The 23138-nt window shown below is 51.1% G+C and overlaps 1 protein-coding gene across 3 annotated transcripts in view; it reads right to left on the bottom strand.

Moving 5' to 3' along the window:
- Positions 1 to 374: 374 nt before the first annotated feature.
- NRTN (neurturin) overlaps positions 375 to 23138 on the bottom strand; it is a 61147-nt gene continuing 38383 nt past the window's right edge. For 2 of the 3 annotated variants that reach the window (XM_083421948.1, XM_083421947.1), the window contains exons 2-3: positions 8331 to 8568; positions 375 to 2539 (exon numbers count right to left, since the gene is read on the bottom strand). In XM_083421948.1, the coding sequence (XP_083278074.1) occupies positions 2091 to 2539; positions 8331 to 8541 (660 nt within the window). In that variant the 5' untranslated portion in view covers positions 8542 to 8568 and the 3' untranslated portion in view covers positions 375 to 2090. The remainder of the gene's footprint in view (positions 2540 to 8330; positions 8569 to 23138) is intronic. The other variant, XM_083421949.1, reaches the window with a different exon arrangement.

Genomic DNA, 23138 nt, shown 5'->3' with positions numbered 1-23138 from the left:
AGCCTTAACGCTAAGTCAGTTCATTGATTCATCTAGTGGATTATTGTGTACTGTAGCCTTCTCCAGTGGCGTAGCGTGGGGGGTGCAGGGGGGGCCGGCCGCACCGGGCGCAACATCGGGGGGGGGCGCTTGCACTCGCAGCTCTCTGCCCCTACCTGGCTCGCTCACTCTCTCTCACTGCAGTGCTGGCTGTGCGAATCCGATCCGAGCCGCCGGGTCGCCGCCCACTGTGGAGGGGAGGGTGCCAGGCGTGCGGTGCGGTGCGGAGAGAGAGCGGGGGACTATCTGGGGGAGGGACAGTGCAGCGGGGGGGGGGCGCAAATTACTTGCCTTGCCCCGGGTGCTGACAACCCACGCTACGCCACTGGCCTTCTCCAGATGTTATAGGACTGCAGTGCCCAGCATCCCTGACCCTTGGGCTAAGCTGGTGGAGACTGATGGGACATCTGTGATGTCCAGAGGCTGTTCTCCTCTGATTGGCCGTGGCTCCTGCAGTTCTCCCTGAGGCAAAGATGGAACCTGAAACCTGACACCTTTGGAAAGCAGTCAATTCCAGAGATTTGAACTCATGACGTTCTGCTTCCAAAATTATGGCCCCTCACAAAGTCTGGAGACAGTTAGGAAGTGGCCTTGGCCAGAGCTTTAGGAGCTCACACACTGCCTTGCCCAGAATTTCCCAAACTTGGGCGTCTTTCCAGCTGTTTTTGGACTACAGTTCCCATCATCCCTGACCACTGGTCCTGCTAGCTAAGGATGATGGGAGTCGTAGTCCAAAAACAGCTGGAGACCCAAGTTTGGGTAACACTGGCCTGCTCCACTTCCCAGGAGTAGGCGATTTGAGGATTGTGTCCCAATAAAACAGCTAGCACATGAGCAGGGTCTGGTATGCTTTCAAACAGGATGGGGGGACGACTGCGTGTTGAGGTTCCTGCATTGCAGGGGGTTGGACTAGATGACCCCTGGGGTCCCTTCCAACTCGACCATTCTATGATTCTCTCTATACTAAACCTTCAACAGTTCTCCACAGCCCTTCCCTGAACTACCTTGAGTTGCCAGAGATCGAACTTTGGACCGCCTGCATGAAACAGTGCCTCTTTCCCATAAAATCAATTTAAGCACCTAGTCCTCATGGTTCCGAGCAGATTGAAACAACAGTGCAGGTGCCTTAAAACGGAGTCAGGTCCACAGAGCTCCACGTTGGCCCAACCTGCTGGCCGAGGCTCTCCATGATTTCAGACACAACTGGAAGAGCCAGGAATCGAAACCTGCAAAACTCTGCCACCAAACCTCCGTCTTCTCCAATATCCCTCCAATGTTTAATGTGGAACATTTGAGCTCTTTGGTTTCAGAACCCCCCGGACGCCGCCGATTCCATTAAGAATTTGATGCAATGCCTGGAAAGGAACGTCAGCCTTTTTGTACACATTGGTCAATACTTTAAACCTATGTCTACATGTATATACAAACATACATTTTACACAGCACTGTTATAACGGTGTGTGTACTTTAAGATGGCGGCAGGATGGCTCCCCTGCAAGTATGGGAGGAGCGCTCCTCAATCTCTCAACCCTTCTTTGCCCGCAGGATTCACTGGCAGGAACGGCCACTGGCACCTGGGTCCCATGTGGAACCATCCCCGTAAAGATCTCCAGCTTGGGCAAAGTGGCCACTGCCCACGGGACAGCTCCTCCAGAAGACCACCAGGCAAGAGATCTCTCTTGTTTTCGATCCGCTGCAAAGCTTGGAACGACGTTCCTCCAGCCGGCTGCGTCGAGAGTGCGCCGGTTCCTCCATCGCGGCAGCCCGGCGAGGCCCTTGACAGGATTCCTTGCACCGTTGGAATCAAGAGGTTCCCCGGCTCCCCACCAGTTGAGGAGGCCCTCAACCAGACGCCAGCTTCTCTTGGCCTCCGTTGACGGCCCTGAGGTAGACTTAAAATCGAGTTGTCTCCTTGGCTGCTCCAAGCGGGGATGTCCCGTCAGTCTTCTCCTCGCGTCCTCTTCCACCTTTGGACAACCACCCACACGCCAGCAGCCTCTGGGCACCGCTGGGTGCGCAGCCAGGCTCCTCCTCTTCCGACCTTTGCTCCATCACACACAGCCGCACTCTTTGGCCGAGACCTCGTTCACCGTGTAGTAGCGGTTCCCCGCGTCCAAGAAGGAGACGTCGTCGTCGTACGACAGGGGGCGGCAGCATGGCCGGGCCCTCACCTTCTCCTTCTTGATCTTCCGCATGCTCCTCACGTTCTTGAGGGACAGGTCGTAGTTGCGCACGGCCGAGTCGCAGGTGCCGCTGCAGTAGCGGAAGAGGACCGTCTCGTCCGACTTGTACCCGAGGCCCAACTCGCTGACAGTCACCTCCAGCTCCTTGAGGGAGCAGGGCTTGTGGCGGGCTTTGGCGCGTTTCATCCGGTTGCCAGCTTTGGCGAAGAGCGGCAGTTCGTGGCCCCCCGAATTCATGGACTGGCTGTACCTTTCGATCAGCGTGGAGATGAGGTGGCGGATTTCTCCCTCCGTGTAGCTCTCGAACAACGTGCTGTCTGGAATTTTTAAAAGAAACGACAGGAAATTAGAATAATATAAGGGACGCGGGTGGCGCTGTGGGTTAAAGCACAGAGCCTACGACTTGCTGATCAGAAGGTCAGCGGTTCGAATCCCCGCAATGACAGGGTGAGCTCCCGTTGCTCAGTCCCTGCTCCTGCCAACCTAGCACTTCGAAAGCACACCAGTGCAAGTAGATAAATAGGTACCACTCCGGCGGGAAGGTAAACGGCGTTTCCGTGCACTGCTCTGGTTCGCCAGAAGCGGCTTAGTCATGCTGAAATGACCCGGAAGCTGTACACCGGCTCCCTCGGCCATAAAGTGAGATGAGCACCACAACCCCAGAGTCGGTCATGTCTAGACCTAATGGTCAGGGGTCCCTTTACCTTAATAACAACATAATAATAAAATTTTATTTATATCCTGCCCTCCCCAGCCGAAGCCGGGCTCAGAGCGGCCAATAACAATAAAAGCAACACAACATTCTAAAATCAATTCATTTTAAAATCAATTCAAAATCAGATTAATGGCAACCATTGGGCTACAGTTCTGTGAGGATTACCAAAGGAGGGGGTCAGGCTGTGGCTTGGCCAAAGGCCTGGTGGAACAGCTCTGTCTTGCAGGCCCTGCGGAAAGATGTCAAGTCCCGCAGTGCCCTGGTCTCATGAGACAGAGCGTTCCACCAGATCGGGGCCACAGCCGAAAAAGCCCTGGCTCTGGTTGAGGCCAGCCTAACCTCCCTGTGGCCTGGGACCTCCAGTATGTTTTTGTCTGAAGACCGTAAGGACTATACTGAAATGGCAAAACTGACCGGGCGATTCAGCAATCAAGAAGATAACGACTTTAAAAAAAGAATGGGAAGAATTTATAACTTATTTAGGAGACCATTGTTAAACAAATAAAAACGTGAGCTGGACTTTAAAGACAACTTGTAAAGATACGGGGGTGGGATGGATAATTCAGAGAGATGTAAACTGTGGAGAACGCAATGATATGTAGTTTTAGAATAATTATGCCTTCCAGTAGCACCTTAGAAACCAACTAAATTTGTTATTGGTATGAGCTTTCATGTATCTGAAGAAGTGTGCATGCACACGAAAGCTCATACCAATAACAAACTTAGTTGGTCTCTAAGGTGCTACTGGAGGGACGCAAGTGGCGCTGTGGGTAAAAAGCCTCAGCGCCTAGGACTTGCTGATCGAAAGGTCGGTGGTTCGAATCCCCGCGGCGGGGTGCGCTCCCGTTGTTCGGTCCCAGTGCCTGCCAACCTAGCAGTTCGAAAGCACTCCCGGGTGCAAGTAGATAAATAGGGACCGCTTACTAGCGGGAAGGTAAACGGCGTTTCAGTGTGCGGCTCTGGCTCACAAGAGCAGCGATGTCACGCTGGGCACGTGACCCGGAAGTGTCTCCGGACAGCACTGGCCCCCGGCCTCTTGAGTGAGATGGGCGCACAACCCTAGAGTCTGTCAAGACTGGCCCGTATGGGCAGGGGTACCTTTACCTTTACCTTTTAAGGTGCTACTGGAAGGATTTTTTTTAAAATTTTTTTTTACTATGGCAGACCAACACGGCTACCTACCTGTATGTAGAATAATTATATTAAGGACCCATGCAGGGGACAGGACAGGAAATTGTGAGATTCAGAGAATCTCATATATGGATTGGTAAAAGGTTTTTTTCTTTAAAAAGAACCCAAAACTCTCCCGTCCACCGCCACAAACATGGGGCACAGCCCTCTATTTTTATTTTTGCATTAAATACCCTCCCCACCCCACAACCCGGTGTGCTGTTTAGCACGCTCCGAGCATCCAGCGTTTTTCCACGAAGGCAACTTGGCCTCCGCTCGGAACCTGGATTTAACAGCCTCCACGAAGCCTCCGAGGGCCTTTAAAGGACCCAGCGGCCGGAGGGTTTTATTCCGTTCCCAGGCAGGAAAGAACAAAAGGGGACAGCAGCATCTGATTCCAATGACCATTCGCCGCCAGTAATTCGCTGGCGCCAATTTGGGGAAGGGCCCAGAAGGCTCGGTTTGAAACAGTCGGGGTTTGCTTGCTTGCTTGGCACATCGTCCTAATAATAATAATAATAATAATTTATTATTTTGCCAACAAAGGTCCGTCTAGTTCAAGCTCTGGTTTTCCCAGTAGTGATGTATGGAAGTGGGAGCTGGACCATAAAGAAGGCTGATCGCCGAAGAATGGATGCTTTTGAATTCTGGTGCTGGAGGAGACTCTTGAGAGCCCCATGGACTGCAAGAAGATCAAACCTCTCCATTCTGAAGGAAATCAGCCCTGAGTGCTCACTGGAAGGACAGATCCTGAAGCTGAGGCTCCAAGACTCTGGAGAAGAGAAGACTCCCTGGAAAAGACTTTGGTGCTGGGAAAGATGGAGGGCACAAGGAGAAGGGGACGACAGAGGACGAGATGGTGGGACAGTGTTCTCGAAGCGACCAGCATGAGTCTGACCAAACTGCGGGAGGCAGTGGAAGACAGGAGGGCCTGGCGTGCTCTGGTCCAGGGGGTCACGAAGAGGCGGACAAGACTAAACGACTCAACAGCAATTTATTATTTATACCCTGCCCATCTGGCTGGGTTTCCGCTTCTCGTTGGGGAAGGTGGCCCCATTAGGGCAAAGTTAGCACTGCCCCTCCAAGTTCGTTCAGCCAGCCAGCCCCCCCACCTGCTCGCCTTCTTACTTCCAAGCAGCCGCTCCCCTGTCAGCTTCCTTCTCCTCCTTACATACCCTCCAACACTCCTCAGATGAAAATAGGGACATTTCTCACTCACCCCCCCCCAGCCAACTGACCCCCCCTTGACTCCCCCCCCTTTTTTTTTTGCTGTTGTTCTCCTTCCCTCTCCCCGCTGAAACTCCCGCACCCGATCGGAAGCCGCATCGGACAATCGGGTTCCAAAAATAGTTCACAAACCGGAACACTCACTTCTGGGTTTCCGGCGTTCGGGAGCCAAAATGTTCGACTCGCAAGGCGTTCAGCATCCAAGGTACAACTGTATTATTATTATTATTATTATTATTACTATTATTATTATTATTATACTCCACCTATCTGACTGGGTTGCCCCAGTCACTCTGGACAGCTTCCAACATACAGTCATACCTCAGGTTACAGACGCTTCAGGTTGCGTTTTTCTGGGTTACTGACGCGCCGATACCCGGAAGTAACGGAATGGGTTACTTCCAGGTTTCGGCGGCCGCGCATGCAGAGAAGCACTATAACGCGCTTTGCACATGCGCAGAAGTGCCGAATCGCAACCCAAGCGTGTGCAGACGCGGCGCTGCGGGTTGCGAACGTGCCTCCCGCATGGATCACATTCGCACCCTGAGAGTCCACTGTATGTAAACATTCCTGGAGGGTGATGCAATGGAGTTGGGGGTTGGAGCACTTCACTCTTCTCCCGGTGTGTGCAATTGGTAGCTTACAGGAATGCCTAAAGGTTAAGGTAAAGGGACCCCTGACCATTAGGTCCAGTCGTGACTGACTCTGGGGTTGCGGCGCTCATCTCGCTTTACTGGCCAAGGGAACCGGCGTACAGCTTCCGGGTCATGTGGCCAGCATGACTAAGCCGCTTCTGGCGAACCAGAGCAGCGCACGGAAACGCCGTTTACCTTCCCGCCGGAGCGGTACCTATTTACCATATTTTTCGCCCTATATGACGCACTTTTCCCCCTCCAAAAATGAAGGGGAAATTTGTGTGCGTCCTATGGGGCGAATACAGGCTTTCGCTGAAGCTTTGAGAGCGAGAGGGGTCAGTGCACACCGACCCCTCTCGCTCTCCAGGCTTCAGGAAGCTATCAGCAAGCCTGGGGAGCCTGCAGGAGTTCCCGCAGGGCTCCCTAGGCTGCGGATAGCAGCCTGCTGCATGGAGCGCGGGGCACACTGAAGCAGAGCGCCCTGCGCTTCAGGCAGACATCGGCCAGCCCGACAAGCTCGGGGGACAGCGGGGAGGCGAAGCGCCGCCATCCCACTGTTCCCCGACCTGGTTTGGTTTCCCCGACCTGGTTTTGGGGGGGAAATAAAGGGATTTCCCCCCTTTATTCCCCCCCCAAAAAAACTAGGTGCGTCCTATGGGACGAAAAATACGGTATCTACTTGTCCTGGTGTGCTTTCGAACTGCTCGGTTGGCAGGAGCAGGGACCGAGCAACGGGAGCTCACCCCGTCGCGGGGATTCGAACCGGCGACCTTCTGATCGGCAAGCCCTAGGCTCTGTGGTTTAGACCATAGCGCCACCTGCGTCCCTTCACAGGAATGCCTAGATAGAGCTAGACCAAGCCCTTCTTCACCCATCCCTAAGAGGGAGTCCCTTGCGGTCTGAAATTTGGTTTCTTCCTCCTGCATGCCCTTCTTAAAACGAGGCACCCAGAACTGGGCTGGCAGCACTCTGTCTCGCCTTAGTATCGTGCTTCTGACTGAAATCAGCCTGGTGCCCCCCGTCGAAGTCGCCCTCTCTCCTTCGCAGCTGGAATTTGGAGGCATCCGATAACCGCAAAAAGCCTGACCTAATCGTATACACAAACCCACCCCAATCAACTGCCTTTGAAAGAATTCTAATCCATAGACAAACGTGCAATTAAATCCATTTTTTTCAGTGGGGGGGGGGGTAGCCAAATGTAACCAATCTCAGAAGCAACCATGTCCCAGTCAAACAGTCCCCAAAATTCATCTAATCTCCCCATCTCATCCCATCTGGGTAGGACGGGTCTGGATTTGATTGTATGCTGTCATAGGAAATCTCATGCCACCATACACAGTTTTCTAAGCGGGGATTTGCAGATACAATTACATCAATTTTGCGCGCATGTAAATTTTGCGTGTATGTGTGATGAGTCGATTTAGCCTCGAGTTTAGGATCTCTGTCCGGGAGAGAGTTTTACACCGGGATATGCTGCATAAAGGGACGCGGGTGGCGCTGTGGGTAAAAGCCTCAGCGCCTAGGGCTTGCCGATCGAAAGGTCGGCGGTTCGAATCCCCGCAGCGGGGTGCGCTCCCGTTGTTCGGTCCCAGTGCCTGCCAACCTAGCAGTTCGAAAGCACATCAAAGTGCAAGTAGATAAATAGGGACCGCTTACTAGCGGGAAGGTAAACAGCGTTTCCGTGTGTGGCTCTGGCTCACCAGAGCAGCGATGTCACGCTGGCCACGTGACCCGGAAGTGTCTCCAGACAGCGCTGGCCCCCGGCCTCTTTGAGTGAGATGAGCGCACAACCCTAGAGTCTGTCAAGACTGGCCCGTACGGGCATGGGTACCTTTACCTTTACATGCTGCATAGAAGCCCAAGTTTATAATGATCAAGGTAAAGGTAAAGGGACCCCTGACCATTAGGTCCTGTAGTGACCGACTCTGGTGTTGCTGCGCTCATCTCGCTTTCAGGCCGAGGGAGCCGGCGTACAGCTTCCGGGTCATGTGGCCAGCATGACTAAGCCACTTCTGGCGAACCAGAGCAGTGCACGGAAACGCCGTTTACCTTCCCGCCGGAGCGGTACCTAATTATCTACTTGCACTGGCATGCTTTCGAACTGCTAGGTTGGCGGGAGCAGGGACCGAGCAACGGGAGCTCACTCCGTCGCGGGGATTTGAACCGCCGACCTCCTGATCGGCAAGCCCTAGGCTCTGTGGTTTAACCCACAGCGCCACGCTTGAGGAACCACCTAAAGAGGTCCCATTGAGAACACCTTAGGTTCACACCCAGCTCTGTCCCATAAGCACTAGTGCACCCTCCCAAACAAGCCTACTCATTTTCCACTGGGAGAAGGAAGGGCTGAGATCCCAAGCTTACACTGGGAGATCAGCGATCCACGGCGTCCCAGAGCCCTTGGGTGCCTCCTGTGGCCGCCGGCGAGCGAGGAAGACGACGAGGTTCTCGAAAACAGCGACGAGGAGAAGTGGGTGTGATCCTGGCTCCTGGTGAACAAGTCTCTACAAACCAAAACGGACAACATGGAACTGAAGAGCATCGAGGCTATAGCCGCCAGCTTCCATACCTTCATCGTAGACCAAGTCAGAACATTGAAACTCTGCAAAACAGGCAAAAACGAGAGTCTTTATTACACCGGCCTGGGCTCTGGTATACCTGCCCCACCCAGACCCCCTGCAATAGCATTCGAAAGAGGCGCACGTGGTGGTGGGGGGCTTAAGGTAAAGGTAAAGGTACCCCTGCCCGAACGGGCCAGTCTTGACAGACTCTAGGGTTGTGCACCCATCTCACTCAAGAGGCCGGGGGCCAGCGCTGTCCGGAGACACTTCCGGGTCACGTGGCCAGCGTGACATCGCTGCTCTGGCAAGCCAGAGCCGCACACGGAAACGCCGTTTACCTTCCCGCCAGTAAGCGGTCCCTATTTATCTACTTGCACTCGGGGGTGCTTTCGAACTGCTAGGTTGGCAGGCGCTGGGACCGAGCGACGGGAGCACACCCCGCCGCGGGGATTCGAACCGCCGACCTTTCGATCGGCAAGCCCTAGGAGCTGAGGCTTTTACCCACAGCGCCACCCGCGTCCCATGGTGGGGGGCTTATCCACCTCCAAAAAATGCAGAAATGGATAAAAGCCTCCTATCCAAACAATGACTATCAGTGCAGGTAAGGGCGAAAGATTAATTTTAATTTTTATCATCTACAATACTGTCTTATTCATCTTACAGTATGATACGTTGATTGTTGCCTTCATTCTATGGCTCAATGGTCTCGTTAGACAGCAAAATTCCTGTTTTAGGGGTTAGTTTTAAAAGTCTGGAACGGATTAATCCATTTTGCATTACTTTCTATGGGAAAGCAGGCCTTGGTTTTGGGACGCTTTGGTTTTGGAACGGATTAAGTTTGAGAACCAAGGTACCACTGTAGCGACACGAGCAAGACAGAGTACCATATGTTTAACACACATTTAAAGCAACAAACTATCCATATTTATCTTTATCCTTTTGGATACAGTGGTACCTCGGGTTAAAAACTTAATTCGTTCCGGAGGTCCGTTTTTAACCTGAAACTGTTCTTAACCTGAAGCATCACTTTAGCTAATGGGGCCTCCCGCTGCCGCCACCACGCAATTTCTGTTCTCATCCTGAAGCAAAGTTCTTAACCCCAGGTACTACTTCCAGGTTAGCGGAGTCTGTAACCTGAAGTGACCACTGTACGGTCCACACTTTAAACCTCCGTGTCCAAGCTAATCCCCCCCTTTATTATGCTTCATAGCTTTCCCTGCAAAAACCCACTCCTTAAAGCTGAATCAGAGAAAACATCAATCCACAAAACCCCAGATTGCCATTTGCTCCGATGGAGCGCTAAAGAACAGGCTTTCGCAGAGCTTTCAAGTGCTTCCCTGTTCCTAGAAAGAGCAGAGCTAAAATTTAAGCACAGCTACGTCCTGCTAAAAGTAAAGGTAAAGGGACCCCTGATCATTAGGTCCAGTCGTGACCGACTCTGGGGTTGCGGTGCTCATCTTGCTTTATTGGCCGAGGGAGCCGGCGTACAGTTTCCGGGTCATGTGGCCAGCATGACTAAGCCGCTTCTGGCGAACCAGAGCAGCGCACGGAAACGCCGTTTACCTTCCTGTTGGAGTGGTACCTATTTATCTACTTGCACTTTGACGTGCTTTCGAAGTACTAGGTTGGCAGGAGCAGGGACCGAGCAACGGGAGCTCACCCCGTCATTGCAGGGATTCGAACTGCCGACCTTCTGATCGGCAAGCCCTAGGCTCTGTGGTTTAACCCACAGCACCACCTGCTACTGAGTAGGAAAATGACAGGCAAAGCCACCCACTGGATTCATTGTTAAGGAAGAAGGCAGGTGGGCATGGAGGAATCTAGACTGTGGTTGGTGGGGCAGTGCCCCATCCAATCTAATGGATCAGCCTCCAGAGACGAGAAGGAAAGGTATTTAGCTCCTCTTTGCACGGCTCCCCTGGCTGTTTGCGTCCCAATCTCTCTGCAAAGAGCAATGTACTTCCTAAGCATTTTGTAGCCTGTTATAGGAATTCTAAGGTCTCATATATATATAAAAATCATATGTTCATAAATGTACAAGGCAAACACATACATAAGCATATAAACCACGTGTCTGGAATAGTACAGGAGAGCCATTTTGACTCTCCCAAATTGACCTCAAATGTTTCTCTGCAAGGAGGGAGGAAATGGGAATAGCCACCCCATTGTCTTTTTGCTTGCAAATCCTGTCTTAAGGGCGTATTTGTGTATGAATAGGGTGAGCCTGTGATCTGGATTCAGGAACTGAGTATTTACCATCGCTGAAGAATGGCCAGGGTGCCCAGATAAAAGCAATCAGTGACCATTAACAGGTTTCCTGCCAGACAGGATTCTGCTATAGACCGCCTCTTTTGTGATGTATGTGTATTTTTTCGGGGGGTGGGGGGTGGTCTTGAGCTACAGCGTAGGCAGTTTCAAATGTCTGCATAAGAGCTTGCACACCAATGTTCTGGGTTCCTCCTCCCTCCTGCGTGGGGTGAGTGCAGTGGCGTAGCATGGGTTGTCAGCACCCGGGGCAAGGCAAGTCATTTGCGCCCCCCCCCGCTGCACTGTCCCTCCCCCAGATAGTCCCTCGCTCTCTCTCCGCACCGCACCGCACGCCTGGCACCCTCCCCTCCACAGTGGGCGGCGACCCGGCGGCTCGGATCGGATTCGCACAGCCAGCACTGCAGTGAGAGAGAGTGAGTGAGCCAGGTAGGGGCAGAGAGCTGCGAGTGCGAGCAGGCCCCCCCCCCCAGATGTTGCGCCCGGTGCGGCCGGCCCCCCCTGCACCCCCCACGCTACGCCACTGGGTGAGGGCAGCACCCTGTTGCAACAGTTTAATAAAGATCAGGCTTACTAGCTGCTTTGCTTCTCAATATTCTCTGGTTGGCCTCTGTTATTTTCTCCTACCGATAGAAAACCTACATAATGACTCTAAATGGGTTCTTGGGTACCCCATAAGGGAAAAGGAGCAGTTTTTTCTGATAGCAAGCCCCATCCCCAGTTTCGCACAGTCTTGCAAGGGCCTCTGCTTTTCATCTGACAACTCGGTTTTCGCAAGGCTTCTTTCGATTTGATTTAATATTTCTATTCCGCTTTTGCGACAGCAAACACTGAGCCTCGTGGGCTTGCCGATCGGAAGGTCAGCAGTTCAAATCCCCGCAATGACGGGGTGAGCTCCCGTTGCTCAGTCGCAGCTCCTGCCAACCTAGCAGTTTGAAAGCACGTCAAAGTGCAAGTAGATAAATAGGTACCGCTCTGGTGGGAAGGTAAATGGCGTTTCCATACGCTGCTCTGGTTTGCCGGAAGCGGCTTAGTCATGCTGGCCGCATGACCCGGAAGCTGTACGCCGGCTCCCTCGGCCAGTAAAGCAAGATGAGTGCCGCAACCCCAGAGTTGGCCACGACTGGCCCTAATGGTCAGGGGCAGTGGCGTAGCGTGGGGGTGCAGGGGGGGCCAGCCGCACCGGCCGCAACATGGGGGGGCGCGCTCGCACTCGCAGCTCTCTGCCCCTACCTGGCTCACTCTCTCTCTCTCTCACTGCAGTGCTGGCTGTGCGAATCCGATCCGAGCCGCCGGGTCGCCGCCCACTGTGGAGGGGGGGGGTGCCAGGCGTGCGGTGCGGTGCGGAGAGAGAGCGAGGGACTATCTGGGGGAGGGACAGTGCAGCGGGGGGCGCAAATTACTTGCCTTGCCCCGGGTTAGGGGGCGCGAATTACTTGCCTTGCCCCGGGTGCTGACAACCCACGCTACGCCACTGGTCAGGGGTCCCTTTACCTTTATTAGAAGCAAACAAACTTTGCAATTGCTATACTGTCAAACGCAGGAACGTTATAAATAGGGGAAGCAACAAAAAATTAGCTGATCCTAGCAGCCAACCCGTCAGCGCTGCAGAATTTTCTGAAAGCAGTAGCTGCCCAAATGGAGTCCCGCAAGAAACCAGTCAGTTAAAAACAATGAATGGATCTTGTGTGAGTTCTAAGCGGTGGAGAACGCTGACCGTTGTTTCTCTGTATGATTCACGGTCTTCGGCTTGCTGCCAGGTTCCAGATCAGTAACTCATAACCATGCTTGCTCTCAGTTAAAATTCGCTAATAAAAATGTCAACACAGCAGATCCCTCGTTACATTCGCTTCGACTCGAAAAGCATCTCCTGATGTTAAGCAGAGACTCAGACCGAAAGTTACGGAAACGGTTCGTTTTGGCAAGCAGAGTTTGCTTCCCACCAAATCTTACCGCCTAAAGTCAGTTATCACCCTACCAGTTTAGGGAAGGGGCAGAAATTACCGTATTTTTTTGCTCTATAAGAGCATAAGATGCACCTAGTTTTTGGAGGAGGAAAACAAGAAAAAAAAAATATTCTGAATCCCAGAAGCCAGAACAGCAAGAGGGATCGCTACGCAGTGAAAGCAGCAATCCCTCTTGCTGTTCTGGCCTCTGGGATAGCTGCGCAGCCTGCATTCGCTCCATAAGACGCACACACATTTCCCCTTACTTTTTAGGAGGGGGAAAGTTCGTCTTATAGTGCAAAAAATACGGTATTTCCAGTTCTCATTTAAAGGCGTTTCTACCTAATTCACGGGACGCGGGTGGCGCTGTGGGTTAAACCACAGAGCCTAGGACTTGCCAATCAGAAGGTCGGTGGTTCGAATCCCCGCAATAGGTGAGCTTCCGTTGCTCGGTCCCTGCTCCTGCCAACCTAGCAGTTCGAAAGCACGTCAAAGTGCAAGTAGATAAATAGGTACTGCTCTGGCGGGAAGGTAAACGGCGTTTCTGTGTGCTGCTCTGGCTCACCAGAAGCGGCTTAGTGCTGCTGGCCACATGACCCGGAAGCTGTACACCGGCTCTCTTGGCTAATAAAGTGAGATGAGCACCACAACCCCAGAGTCAGCCACGACTGGACCTAATGGTCAGGGGTCCCTTTACCTTTACCTAATTCACACTTCCTGGATCCAAATGCAGCCATCCATCAAAATCCAAATTTATTCGAATTTTCCAGTGTGGTTTCTAGAAAGTGGAATTCTTGGGTGTTATATTGGAGTGGATTTTTTTTTTTGGGGGGGGAGAATCTCTATATAGCTGGCAGATGAAGAGACAGAAATTCTCTCTCTCTCTCTCTTTTAATCCCTTCCCTTCCTTTTCTCCCCTCCTTTCGGTTTGTGTTTTTATTTAGATTAGCTTCTATTATCTCTAATAAAAAAATTGGATATTTAATATTAAGCTTTATTTCAAACTTTAATAAAATATATTGGGGGGGGGGGATTTTGCAATGGAGTTCTCCAGGCAGATAATATTTACAAAATTGCATACACTACGTAAAGCAGGCACAGAAAAATGCATGTATCGGTTAATATAAGATACAAGCATGCATTGTATTTTGGCCTGCTCTGATTTTGTTTCAGCGAATAGTTAACTTTGCTGGCACCTTGTGAGTTATTGCTGTCCTGCCCATAACTGTCAACCGTCCCTTATTTGGCGGGAAAGTCCCTTATCCCAGTGCCGTGTCCCGCGGCTGTCCCTTATTGATGATGTCCCTTAAATTTCCCAGGTTTCAAAGGAAGCAGCTCCTCTCCCTCCCTCCCTGCCGGCCGGGGAGGAGGGGAGGAGGGAGGCTCCAGCTGTGTTGCTTGGCTGCGTTGCTCACCCAATAAGGAGTCTAAGAACGACTGGGGGGTGGAGCTTGCATGCCTTGTGCCAATCAAATCGGCCACGTTGCCTGGGGACTCGCCTTTGCTCAGCGCTTCCCAGCGGAGAGGTGACGGTGGTTTCCCTTGCTGCATCCCCTTTGCCGGGTTGCTGCGCTGTGGGAACCACCGCTTGAGGCTTCGTTTGGCTGCTGGCTGGGCTTTCTGCCTTTGGCTCGGAGGGGCTCAGAAGTTGAACATACCTGTGTTCTGAAAATCCCTTATTTTGGCTGCTGATCCCTTATTTTCGAGGCTGCTGGTCCCTTATTTTCAAACCTGTAAGTTGACAGCTGTGGCCCTGCCCTGACAACAGGCTGGCTGAGATTGACGGGAGCTGAATTTCACCTACACCTGGAGGGTTCCGGTCCCCAGACCCTGTGCCACGGAGACATGGAAGCGGGCAGTGCTTTCTTTATGTATGCTACAACAGCAGCAAGAATACTTATTGCAAAGTATTGGAAGACACAAGATTTACCCACCCTGGAAGAATGGCAGATGAAGGTGATGGACTATATGGAATTGGCAGAAATGACCGGCGGAATCTGAGACCAGGGAGAAGAGTTGGTGGAAGAAGATTTAAAAAAAATTTAAAGACTATCTACAGAAATATTATAAAATTAATGAATGTTAGAATGATGTTGGATTGAGGTTAAGGGGTTTTTAGTAATAATGTCATGAAGGAATATGCAAAAATGGATTGTTAACAGGTGAAAATTTAAAGTTATAATATATTAAGATCAAAGATAAGGATAAAGGTAAAGAGGGAAAGGATTTGCTGAATAAACAAATTGAACTGGAATACAAAAAGGGGAGGTGTGGGGAGATCCGGGAAACAAGCAAATGTAAGATAAGTTATGAAAGATTGAACTATTTAAATTGTTTTTTTATTTTTTTTTCTTTTTTCTCTTTTTTCTTTGTAATGTTTTGAAAATCTTAATAAAATATTATTTTTTTAAAAAAAGGAAACAGGCAGTGCTTACTGCCTCCTTTCACACAGGTAAATGATCTTGAGCAAAACAACCAGATGTTTAGGAAGAAACTGGCAAAAGCACTGATTTCTCTGCTGGGGAGATAGCCTTGCCAGAAATTAATGTTCTTGTTGCCGACGATGAGGCCCAACCAAACATTGCATGGCGCGCACACACACACGCACACACGCCATTTGCCCGAGGCCCGTCAATCTCTCCCATCAAATGATAAGCAGCAATTATTCTGATGATTAAGACATGCCCTCAAGACAAGGCGGGCGAGGATCTCCGTGTGCCAGTTTAATTATTGCCCCGGAGGGGGGAAAACCGAAATGAAAGACGCGAAGGCATTTGGGAACTGAAAGGAGAAAGGAGGCTGTGTTCTTCGTGCCTTTGACACACGCCACTCCCCACGTGACGTCATTTCCCCCCACCCCACGGTGAGCCCGTTCGGCGTGGCACGCCCAGCTTGCACCCTGTGGCAGCATCTCGTGACTTTTCTCCAAATTAAATAGGCACCCAGTCCTTGTGCTGACTTGCTGGGTAGGGTGACTCTGTTTCTGCTCTTTCCAGGGCTCCCCAGATTCTTTGGGGGGGGCAGGGAGTTCTCCACCAGCAGCCTGGAAAATTGGTGGAGCCATCTCAAAGGCTCGAATGCGACAGATGAATCACTTTCTTATTTTCTACATATCCACCAGCATTGTTGTTGTTTAGTCGTTTAGTCCTGTCCGCCTCTTCGTGACCCCCTGGACCAGAGCACGCCAGGCACTCCTGTCTTCCACTGCCTCCCGCAGTTTGGTCACACTCATGTTCGTTGCTGTGAGAACACTGTCCCACCATCTCGTCCTCTGTCGTCCCCTTCTCCTTGTGCCCTCCATCTTTCCCAACATCAGGGTCTTTTCCAGGGAGTCTTCTCTTCTCATGAGGCGGCCAAAGTCTTGGAGCCTCAGCTTCAGGATCTGTCCTTCCAGTGAGCACTCAGGGCTGATTTCCTTCCAAATGGAGAGGTTTGCTCTTCTTGCAGTCCATGGGACTCTCAAGAGTCTCCTCCAGCACCAGAATTCAAAAGCATCAATTCTTCGGCGATCAGCCTTCTTTATGGTCCAGCTCTCACTTCCATACATCACTACTGGGAAAACCATGGCTTTAACTATACGGACCTTTGTCGGCAAGGTGATGTCTCTGCTTTTTAAGATGCTGTCTAGGTTTGTCACTGCTTTTCTCCCGAGAAGCAGGCGTCTTTTAATTTTGTGGCTGCTGTCACCATCTGCAGTGATCATGGAGCCCAAGAAAGTAAAATCTCTCACCAGCATTACTCGGAGGAAAATAGGGACGTCCTATTCCATCCCCTCCAATGTTTCTCCCGTGAAAATAGGGACGTCCTATTCCATCCCCTCCAATGTTTCCCCCATGAAAATAGGGACGTCCTATTCCATCCCCTCCAACATTTCTCTTTTGAAAATAGGGACGTCCTATTCCATCCCCTCCAATGTTTCTCCCGTGAAAATAGGGACGTCCTATTCCATCCCCTCCAATGTTTCCCCCATGAAAATAGGGACGTCCTATTCCATCCCCTCCAACATTTCTCTTTTGAAAATAGGGACGTCCTATTCCATCCCCTCCAATGTTTCTCCCGTGAAAATAAGGATGTCCTATTCCATCCCCTCCAACATTTCTCTTTTGAAAATAGGGACGTCCTCTTCCATTTGCTAGGCTAGGGGGAAGCAAGCAAGCTGCATGCCATCAGATGTACCCATTTTAATGTGTCCCTGCTGGGCTCTCCTTATAGATTTGAGGAGCACCAAAGGAAGCTTTGCCCGCAGGCCAAACTGTCTCACGGAACCCAAAGCAGACATTTCTTACAGCAAGCGCTGATGGATATTTGCGAACTTATGAGATGCACCCTCCTTCCTTCATGTCTAGACGCAGACTAAATCATCCGTCCCCGGCTGTTGAAATTGTGACGTCGCGGTGGGCGATGGGAGGGTGCAGCTGCCAAAAGATCGCAAGGATGGAGACATCAAAAAGTCGGGAGGAACAGAATTGGTGCCCGAAGTTCAAAGGGCTGTTGCGCGATGATTCATGGCCTTTGAGCCACGAGTGCTCAGATCACAAACTCTCCATCCTTGGAGGTTTTTAAGCAGAGGTTGGATCCAAAGCTGTCAACGTTTCCCCTTTTTAAAGGGGATTTCCCTTATTCCCAATAGGATTCCTCGCAAGAAAAGGAAAAAGTTGGCAGCTATGGTTGGATGGCCATCTGCCATGGATGCTTTAGCTGAAATTCCTGCATTGCAAGGGGGTTGGACTAGATGACCCCCAGGTGTCCCTTCCAACTCCAGAATTCTCTGCTTCTATGAAATCTCTCTCCTGAGTTCTGGAGTTCAGAATGCCTTGCTCTTGCTTCCCAAATGCAACTCTGTTCTCCCTCGTTTCCAGATTGGAGAATGTTCATGTGCAGGATAGCTGGGTTTTGGCTCACATCTGAGTTCAGGAAATGCGAATTAAGTCAGTTTATCTTAAAATTGTGGGCTGCATGAATTCCCACCCCTGGCCACCCCTCCTGCCCTGCTTAGGAGCTTCGCAATGGAGCATGACTGTGGAAGAACGGTTGCCAGGTATGAACCAGCAAAGGAATCTTGTGACATGCAAAACAGAGGCACAGTGGTACCTCTACTGCGGACTTAATTCGTTTTGGGGTGCCGTTCGCACCTTGAAAAGTCCGCAACTATAGCGCCTCTTCTGCGCATGTGCACGGCTTGATCAAGTGCTTTCAAGAAGGACACTGACAAACTGGAACGTGTCCAGAGGAGGGCAACCAAAATGGTCAAAGGCCTGGAAACGATGCCTTATGAGGAACGGCTAAGGGAGCTGGGCATGTTTAGCCTGGAGAAGAGGAGGTTAAGGGGTGATATGATAGCCATGTTCAAATATATCAAAGGATGTCACATAGAGGAGGGAGAAAGGTTGTTTTCTGCTGCTCCAGAGAAGCGGACACGGAGCAATGGATCCAAACTACAAGAAAGACGATTCCACCTAAACATTAGGAAGAACTTCCTGACAGTAAGAGCTGTTTGACAGTGGAATTTGCTGCCAAGGAGTGTGGTGGAGTCTCCTTCTTTGGAGGTCTTTAAGCAGAGGCTTGACAACCATATGTCAGGAGTGCTCTGATGGTGTTTCCTGCTTGGCAGGGGGTTGGACTCGATGGCCCTTGTGGTCTCTTCCAACTCTATGATTCTATGATTCTGCGCAAGCGTGATGTGGTCAGATCGCTTTTGCGCTTGCGATAAGCGCGCAGATTTCTTTTGCGCATGCGAGAAGCACGCAGATCGCTTTTGCGCGTGTGCAAAGTGCGCAAATCACTTCCGCACATGCATGCATGGCGAACCCGGAAGTAAACACTTCCGGGTTTGCTGCGTTCGTAAGCTGAAAGTCCGTAACCAGAGCGGAACACAACTATAGCTACCACTGTACTATTTAGAGACTTCAGATCACTCAGACACAAATGGAATTGGGAGCAGAAATTTGCTGCGGATCGCCTGCTCATCCAATATCAGGAATGGAAACCCTGGCAAGCATTCACAAGCGGCATTATCTGTTGTCCACAAATATTATGTAGATGATTACATCATTTTCTGCATCGCTTTTGACATTTCCCTTTCAGCAAAACGCACCGTAATTCGTTTCGGCAATAGCGGATAGCGAGACAAACAGAGTAAGTCTTAGCAGAACCCGAACCGCAGTGGAACGGAAGAGGCGCGGATTGCGACGAACGCCAAGGAATTCGCCGCCTCTTTTCATCCCTGAACGAAACCTATCACAAACAGAGCTTTAAACGCAGCACTTTGTTTCGCAGGATCTGTTTGCAATTTGGTGGAATGAACCACACAGAACTGGAGAGCGGTCCCAAATCAAGCTTTTTCTGGCAGAAAGAGACACTTCTAGGAAATCCAGTCCTATTTTAATGGCCTTTTACAACATGTTAGGCATTGTGTGACTCTCTCCCAGCGCTGCCGCAAGACTCAGTGCCTGCCTAGCAAACCTCCAGTGCCAAAACACGACGCAGCTCAGTTTGTTATTGTGCAAAATCTCCCGAGAGGTGACAGGAGTTGGGGACAGAGCGAAACAGCCAAATATGGGCTCCTTCAACTTTGAGCCTTTTCGCAAGGCGATTCTGGGGCTGATAAGTGCTACCCAATTTGGTCAAGGCAGTGTTGAGTGTGCAAAGGCTAATCCTGCAAAGGGCTGGAAGATTCAGGGTGGATAACAGTCAGGACTTCATTCAGCACGTAGTTAAGTGAAGGAATTTGCTCCCCCCAAGAGGCAGCGATGGCCAGCAGTTAGATGGATTTGAAAGAGGATCAGAGCTGAGTATGTTTAGCCTGGAAAAGAGGAGATACGAGAGCCATCTTAAAGTATCCCAGGGGTTGGAAGATGGAGCAAGCATGTTTTCTGCTACTCTGTTTGAAATAGCCTCTCCTCCTTACAGAGGGGAGGAGTTGTGAGCAGGGGCCGTATCCCCAGGGTGCCGCGCCCCCAGGTAGCCAACCAACCAGGTGGAGGCTTGGGGGCGGGGTTTTGCCGCTCAAACATGGCCGCGGCAGCACTCCCCTTTCATTCCGCTGCTGGTTTTCGTCGTATCACCCACCCACATCCCTTTAGTTCACTGCTTGGTTCTTGACATTGCTATGGACCTGTGGTTGGTCGCCTTGGTTGGCCAAGGGGCCCGGTAGGAATTTTATTCCAACTGGCAAATTGGCACCGGACACTTGGTTTCTTGCCTAAGGTAAAGGGACCTCTGACCATTAGGTCCAGTCGTGGCCGACTCTGGGGTTGCGGCGCTCATCTCGCTTTATTGCCCGAGGAAGCCGGCGTACAGCTTCCGGGTCACGTGGCCAGCAGGACTAAGCCGCTTCTGGCGAACCAGAGCAGCGCATGGAAACGCCGTTTACCTTCCCGCTGGAGTGGTACCTATTTATCTACTTGCACTTTGACGTGCTTTCGAACTGCTAGGTTGGCAGGAGCAGGGACTGAGCAACGGGAGCTCAGCCCGTCGTGGGGATTCGAACCGCCGACCTTCTGATCGGCAAGTCCTAGGCTCTGTGGTTTAACCCACAGCGCCACCCGCGTCCCTTGGTTTTTTTGCCTACCTCGTAGCAAATTGTCACAACTTTTAGGTATTGGCGGTTAGGCATGGGAATATGAGGGCAGGGTGTGGCCATCACCTACCCCTCTACTTTATGGGTATTCCGATAAAGGAATCCGGCGGTTGTGGATCCTGTCCGATGCCCTTGCTGGTGGCTAGGGCAATGGCAAGACCCCCAGTGACATCAGGGGGAGCTTTCAGTTGTATTTGCATCAACAGGCTCCTCCCACTGGTGGTTAACCCTTGTTAGACTCACCCCTCCCTGAGGGGGTGGAGTCATGCTCTGTTGCCTAAGCCAAGACCTCTCACATGCTGTAATCAATAAAGTTGTGGCCTTTTTTAGCCCATTAACCTAATATACTGTGTCCCTGTGTCTTTCTTATCCCCAAGCGGGTGGCGGGTCCTTGAATCACAACAGATTACCTGCGAAATCACCTTAACCCATATGTGCCCACGCAACGGCTTCAAGCCTGTGGAACTGGCCCTGTTACGGGCACCACATAATACTTCTGGGAAGCGTGGAACTCCCTGCCTATTGAAAGCAAGACAGCCCTTTCACTGTACAGTGGTGCCCCGCAAGACGAATGCCTCGCAAGACAGAAAACCCGCTAGACGAAAGGGTTTTCCGTTTTGGAGGTGCTTCGCAAAACGAATTTGCTATGGGCTTGCTTCGCAAGACGAAAATGTCTTGCGAGTTCCCGCGGGGTTTTTTCCCTCCCCCGCTTTTTCCCAAGCCACTAAGCCGCTTAATAGCTGATCGCTAAGCCGCTTAACAGCTGATCACTAAGCCGCTTATCAGCTGATCGCTAAGCCGCTTAACAGCTGATCACTAAGCCGCTTATCAGCTGATCCACTAAGCCCGCTAAGCCGCTAATAGCCTTTTAGCAGCTAATCCGCTAATCCCTTAAGCCTTTAATAGCTGCCAATAGCCGCTAAACCGTTAATAGCGCTAATAGCGCTAATCCGCTAGGGGCTTGCTTCGCAAGACGAAAAAACCGCTAGACGAAGAGACTCGCGGAACGGATTCTTTTCGTCTTGCGAGGCACCACTGTATCCTTTTCGGCGCTTGCTAAAAACATTATTGGGGTTTTTAAAAAAGGTTTTAACTTTTCTTTTTACTGATAATGTTATCATAATGTTATCATTTTCGTCTTTTCATGCGGACTGCTTTGAAGTTTTATTGCAACCATGTGGAATGTGAATGTTACAAACTAAAAACAACCTCTGAATCAGATGTGGCCCTGAAGTTTATCGCGGGACAGAGGCTTGCGGGGATGGGAGCATTTTCCCAGTCCGGGAAACTGGCCAGCCAATTCTTTTGTGTCGTGGACCGCACATTTTTCTGACAGAACAAGTGCATGGCTTGGGAATACTCCCAGAACCATCTTTGTCCCCCAAAGCCCAGGCATCTTCAGAGGCTAGGAGCACCAGCTGTTGCAACAGCTACAGCCGCTCCTTGATTGACTTTTGTTGTTGTTGTTGAGCCGTTTAGTCGTGTCCGACTCTTTGTGACCCCCTGGACCAGAGCACGCCAGGCACTCCTGTCTTCCACTGCCTCCCGCAGTTTGGTCAGACTCATGCTGGTAGCTTCGAGAACACTATCCCACCATCTCGTCCTCTGTCGTCCCCTTCTCCTTGTGCCCTCCATCTTTCCCAACATCAGGGTCTTTTCCAGGGAGTCTTCTCTTCTCATTAGGTGGCCAAAGTATTGGAGCCTCAGCTTCACGATCTGTCCTTCCAGTGAGCACTCAGGGCTGATTTCCTTAAGAATTATATGTTTGATCTTCTTGCAGTCCATGGGACTCTCAAGAGTCTCCTCCAGCACCAGAATTCAAAAGCATCCATTCTTCGGCGATCAGCCTTCTTTATGGTCCAGCTTTCACTTCCATACATCACTACTGGGAAAACCATAGCTTTTACTATACGGACCTTTGTTGGCAAGGTGGTGTCTCTACTTTTTAAGTAGATTGACTAGACTGCTGCAATCCTCTGTACGAGAAACTTCCCCTGCAGGGTGACTGCTTAATGTACGCAGGTTTTCAAAGGAATTTCCCCCAATGTTTGCCTGTTACTTAGACTCACATGTGCCTAAAGGTAAAGGGACCCCTGACCGTTAGGTCCAGTCGTGGCTCACTGGGGTTACGGCGCTCATCTCACTTTACTGGCCGAGGGAGCCGGCGTACAGCTTCCGGGTCATGTGGCCAGCAGGACAAAGCCGCTTCTGGCGAACCAGAGCAGCGCACGGAAACGCCGTTTACCTTCCCGCTGGAGTGGTACCTATTTCTCTACTTGCACTTTGACGTGCTTTCGAACTGCTAGGTTGGCAGGAGCAGGGACCGAGCAACGGGAGCTCACCCCGTCGCGGGGATTCGAACCGCCGACCTTCTGATCGGCAAGTCCTAGGCTCTGTGGTTTAACCCACAGCGCCACCCGCATCTATTTTGTGTTCTTTCATATATACAGTATATATGAAATCTCCAGTCGAAGGTCAGTATCTGGAGGTAACCCTGTATTGAGAAATTTTGTAATGTCTAATGTTTTACAATTTTTTTTATGTGCTGTGAGCCGCCCAGGGTGGCTGGGGAAACCCAGCCAGATGGGCGGAGTATAAATACAGCTGTACAGTGATACCTCAGGTTACATATGCTGCAGGTTACATACACTTCAGGTTACAGACTCCACTAACCCAGAAATAGTACCTTGGGTTAAGAACTTTGCTTCAGGATGAGAACAGAAATCTTGCTCCAGCGCAGAGCAGCACACGGAAACGCCATTTACCTTCCCACTGGAGTGGTACCTATTTATCTACTTGCACTTCATGCTTTCAAACTGCT

Source organism: Podarcis tiliguerta, assembly GCF_965153285.1.
Source record: "Podarcis tiliguerta genome assembly, chromosome: 18".
NCBI classification, from domain to species: Eukaryota; Metazoa; Chordata; class Lepidosauria; order Squamata; family Lacertidae; genus Podarcis; species Podarcis tiliguerta.
Note: the sequence above shows the minus strand (reverse complement) of the source record. Positions and strands in the feature narration are given on the sequence as shown.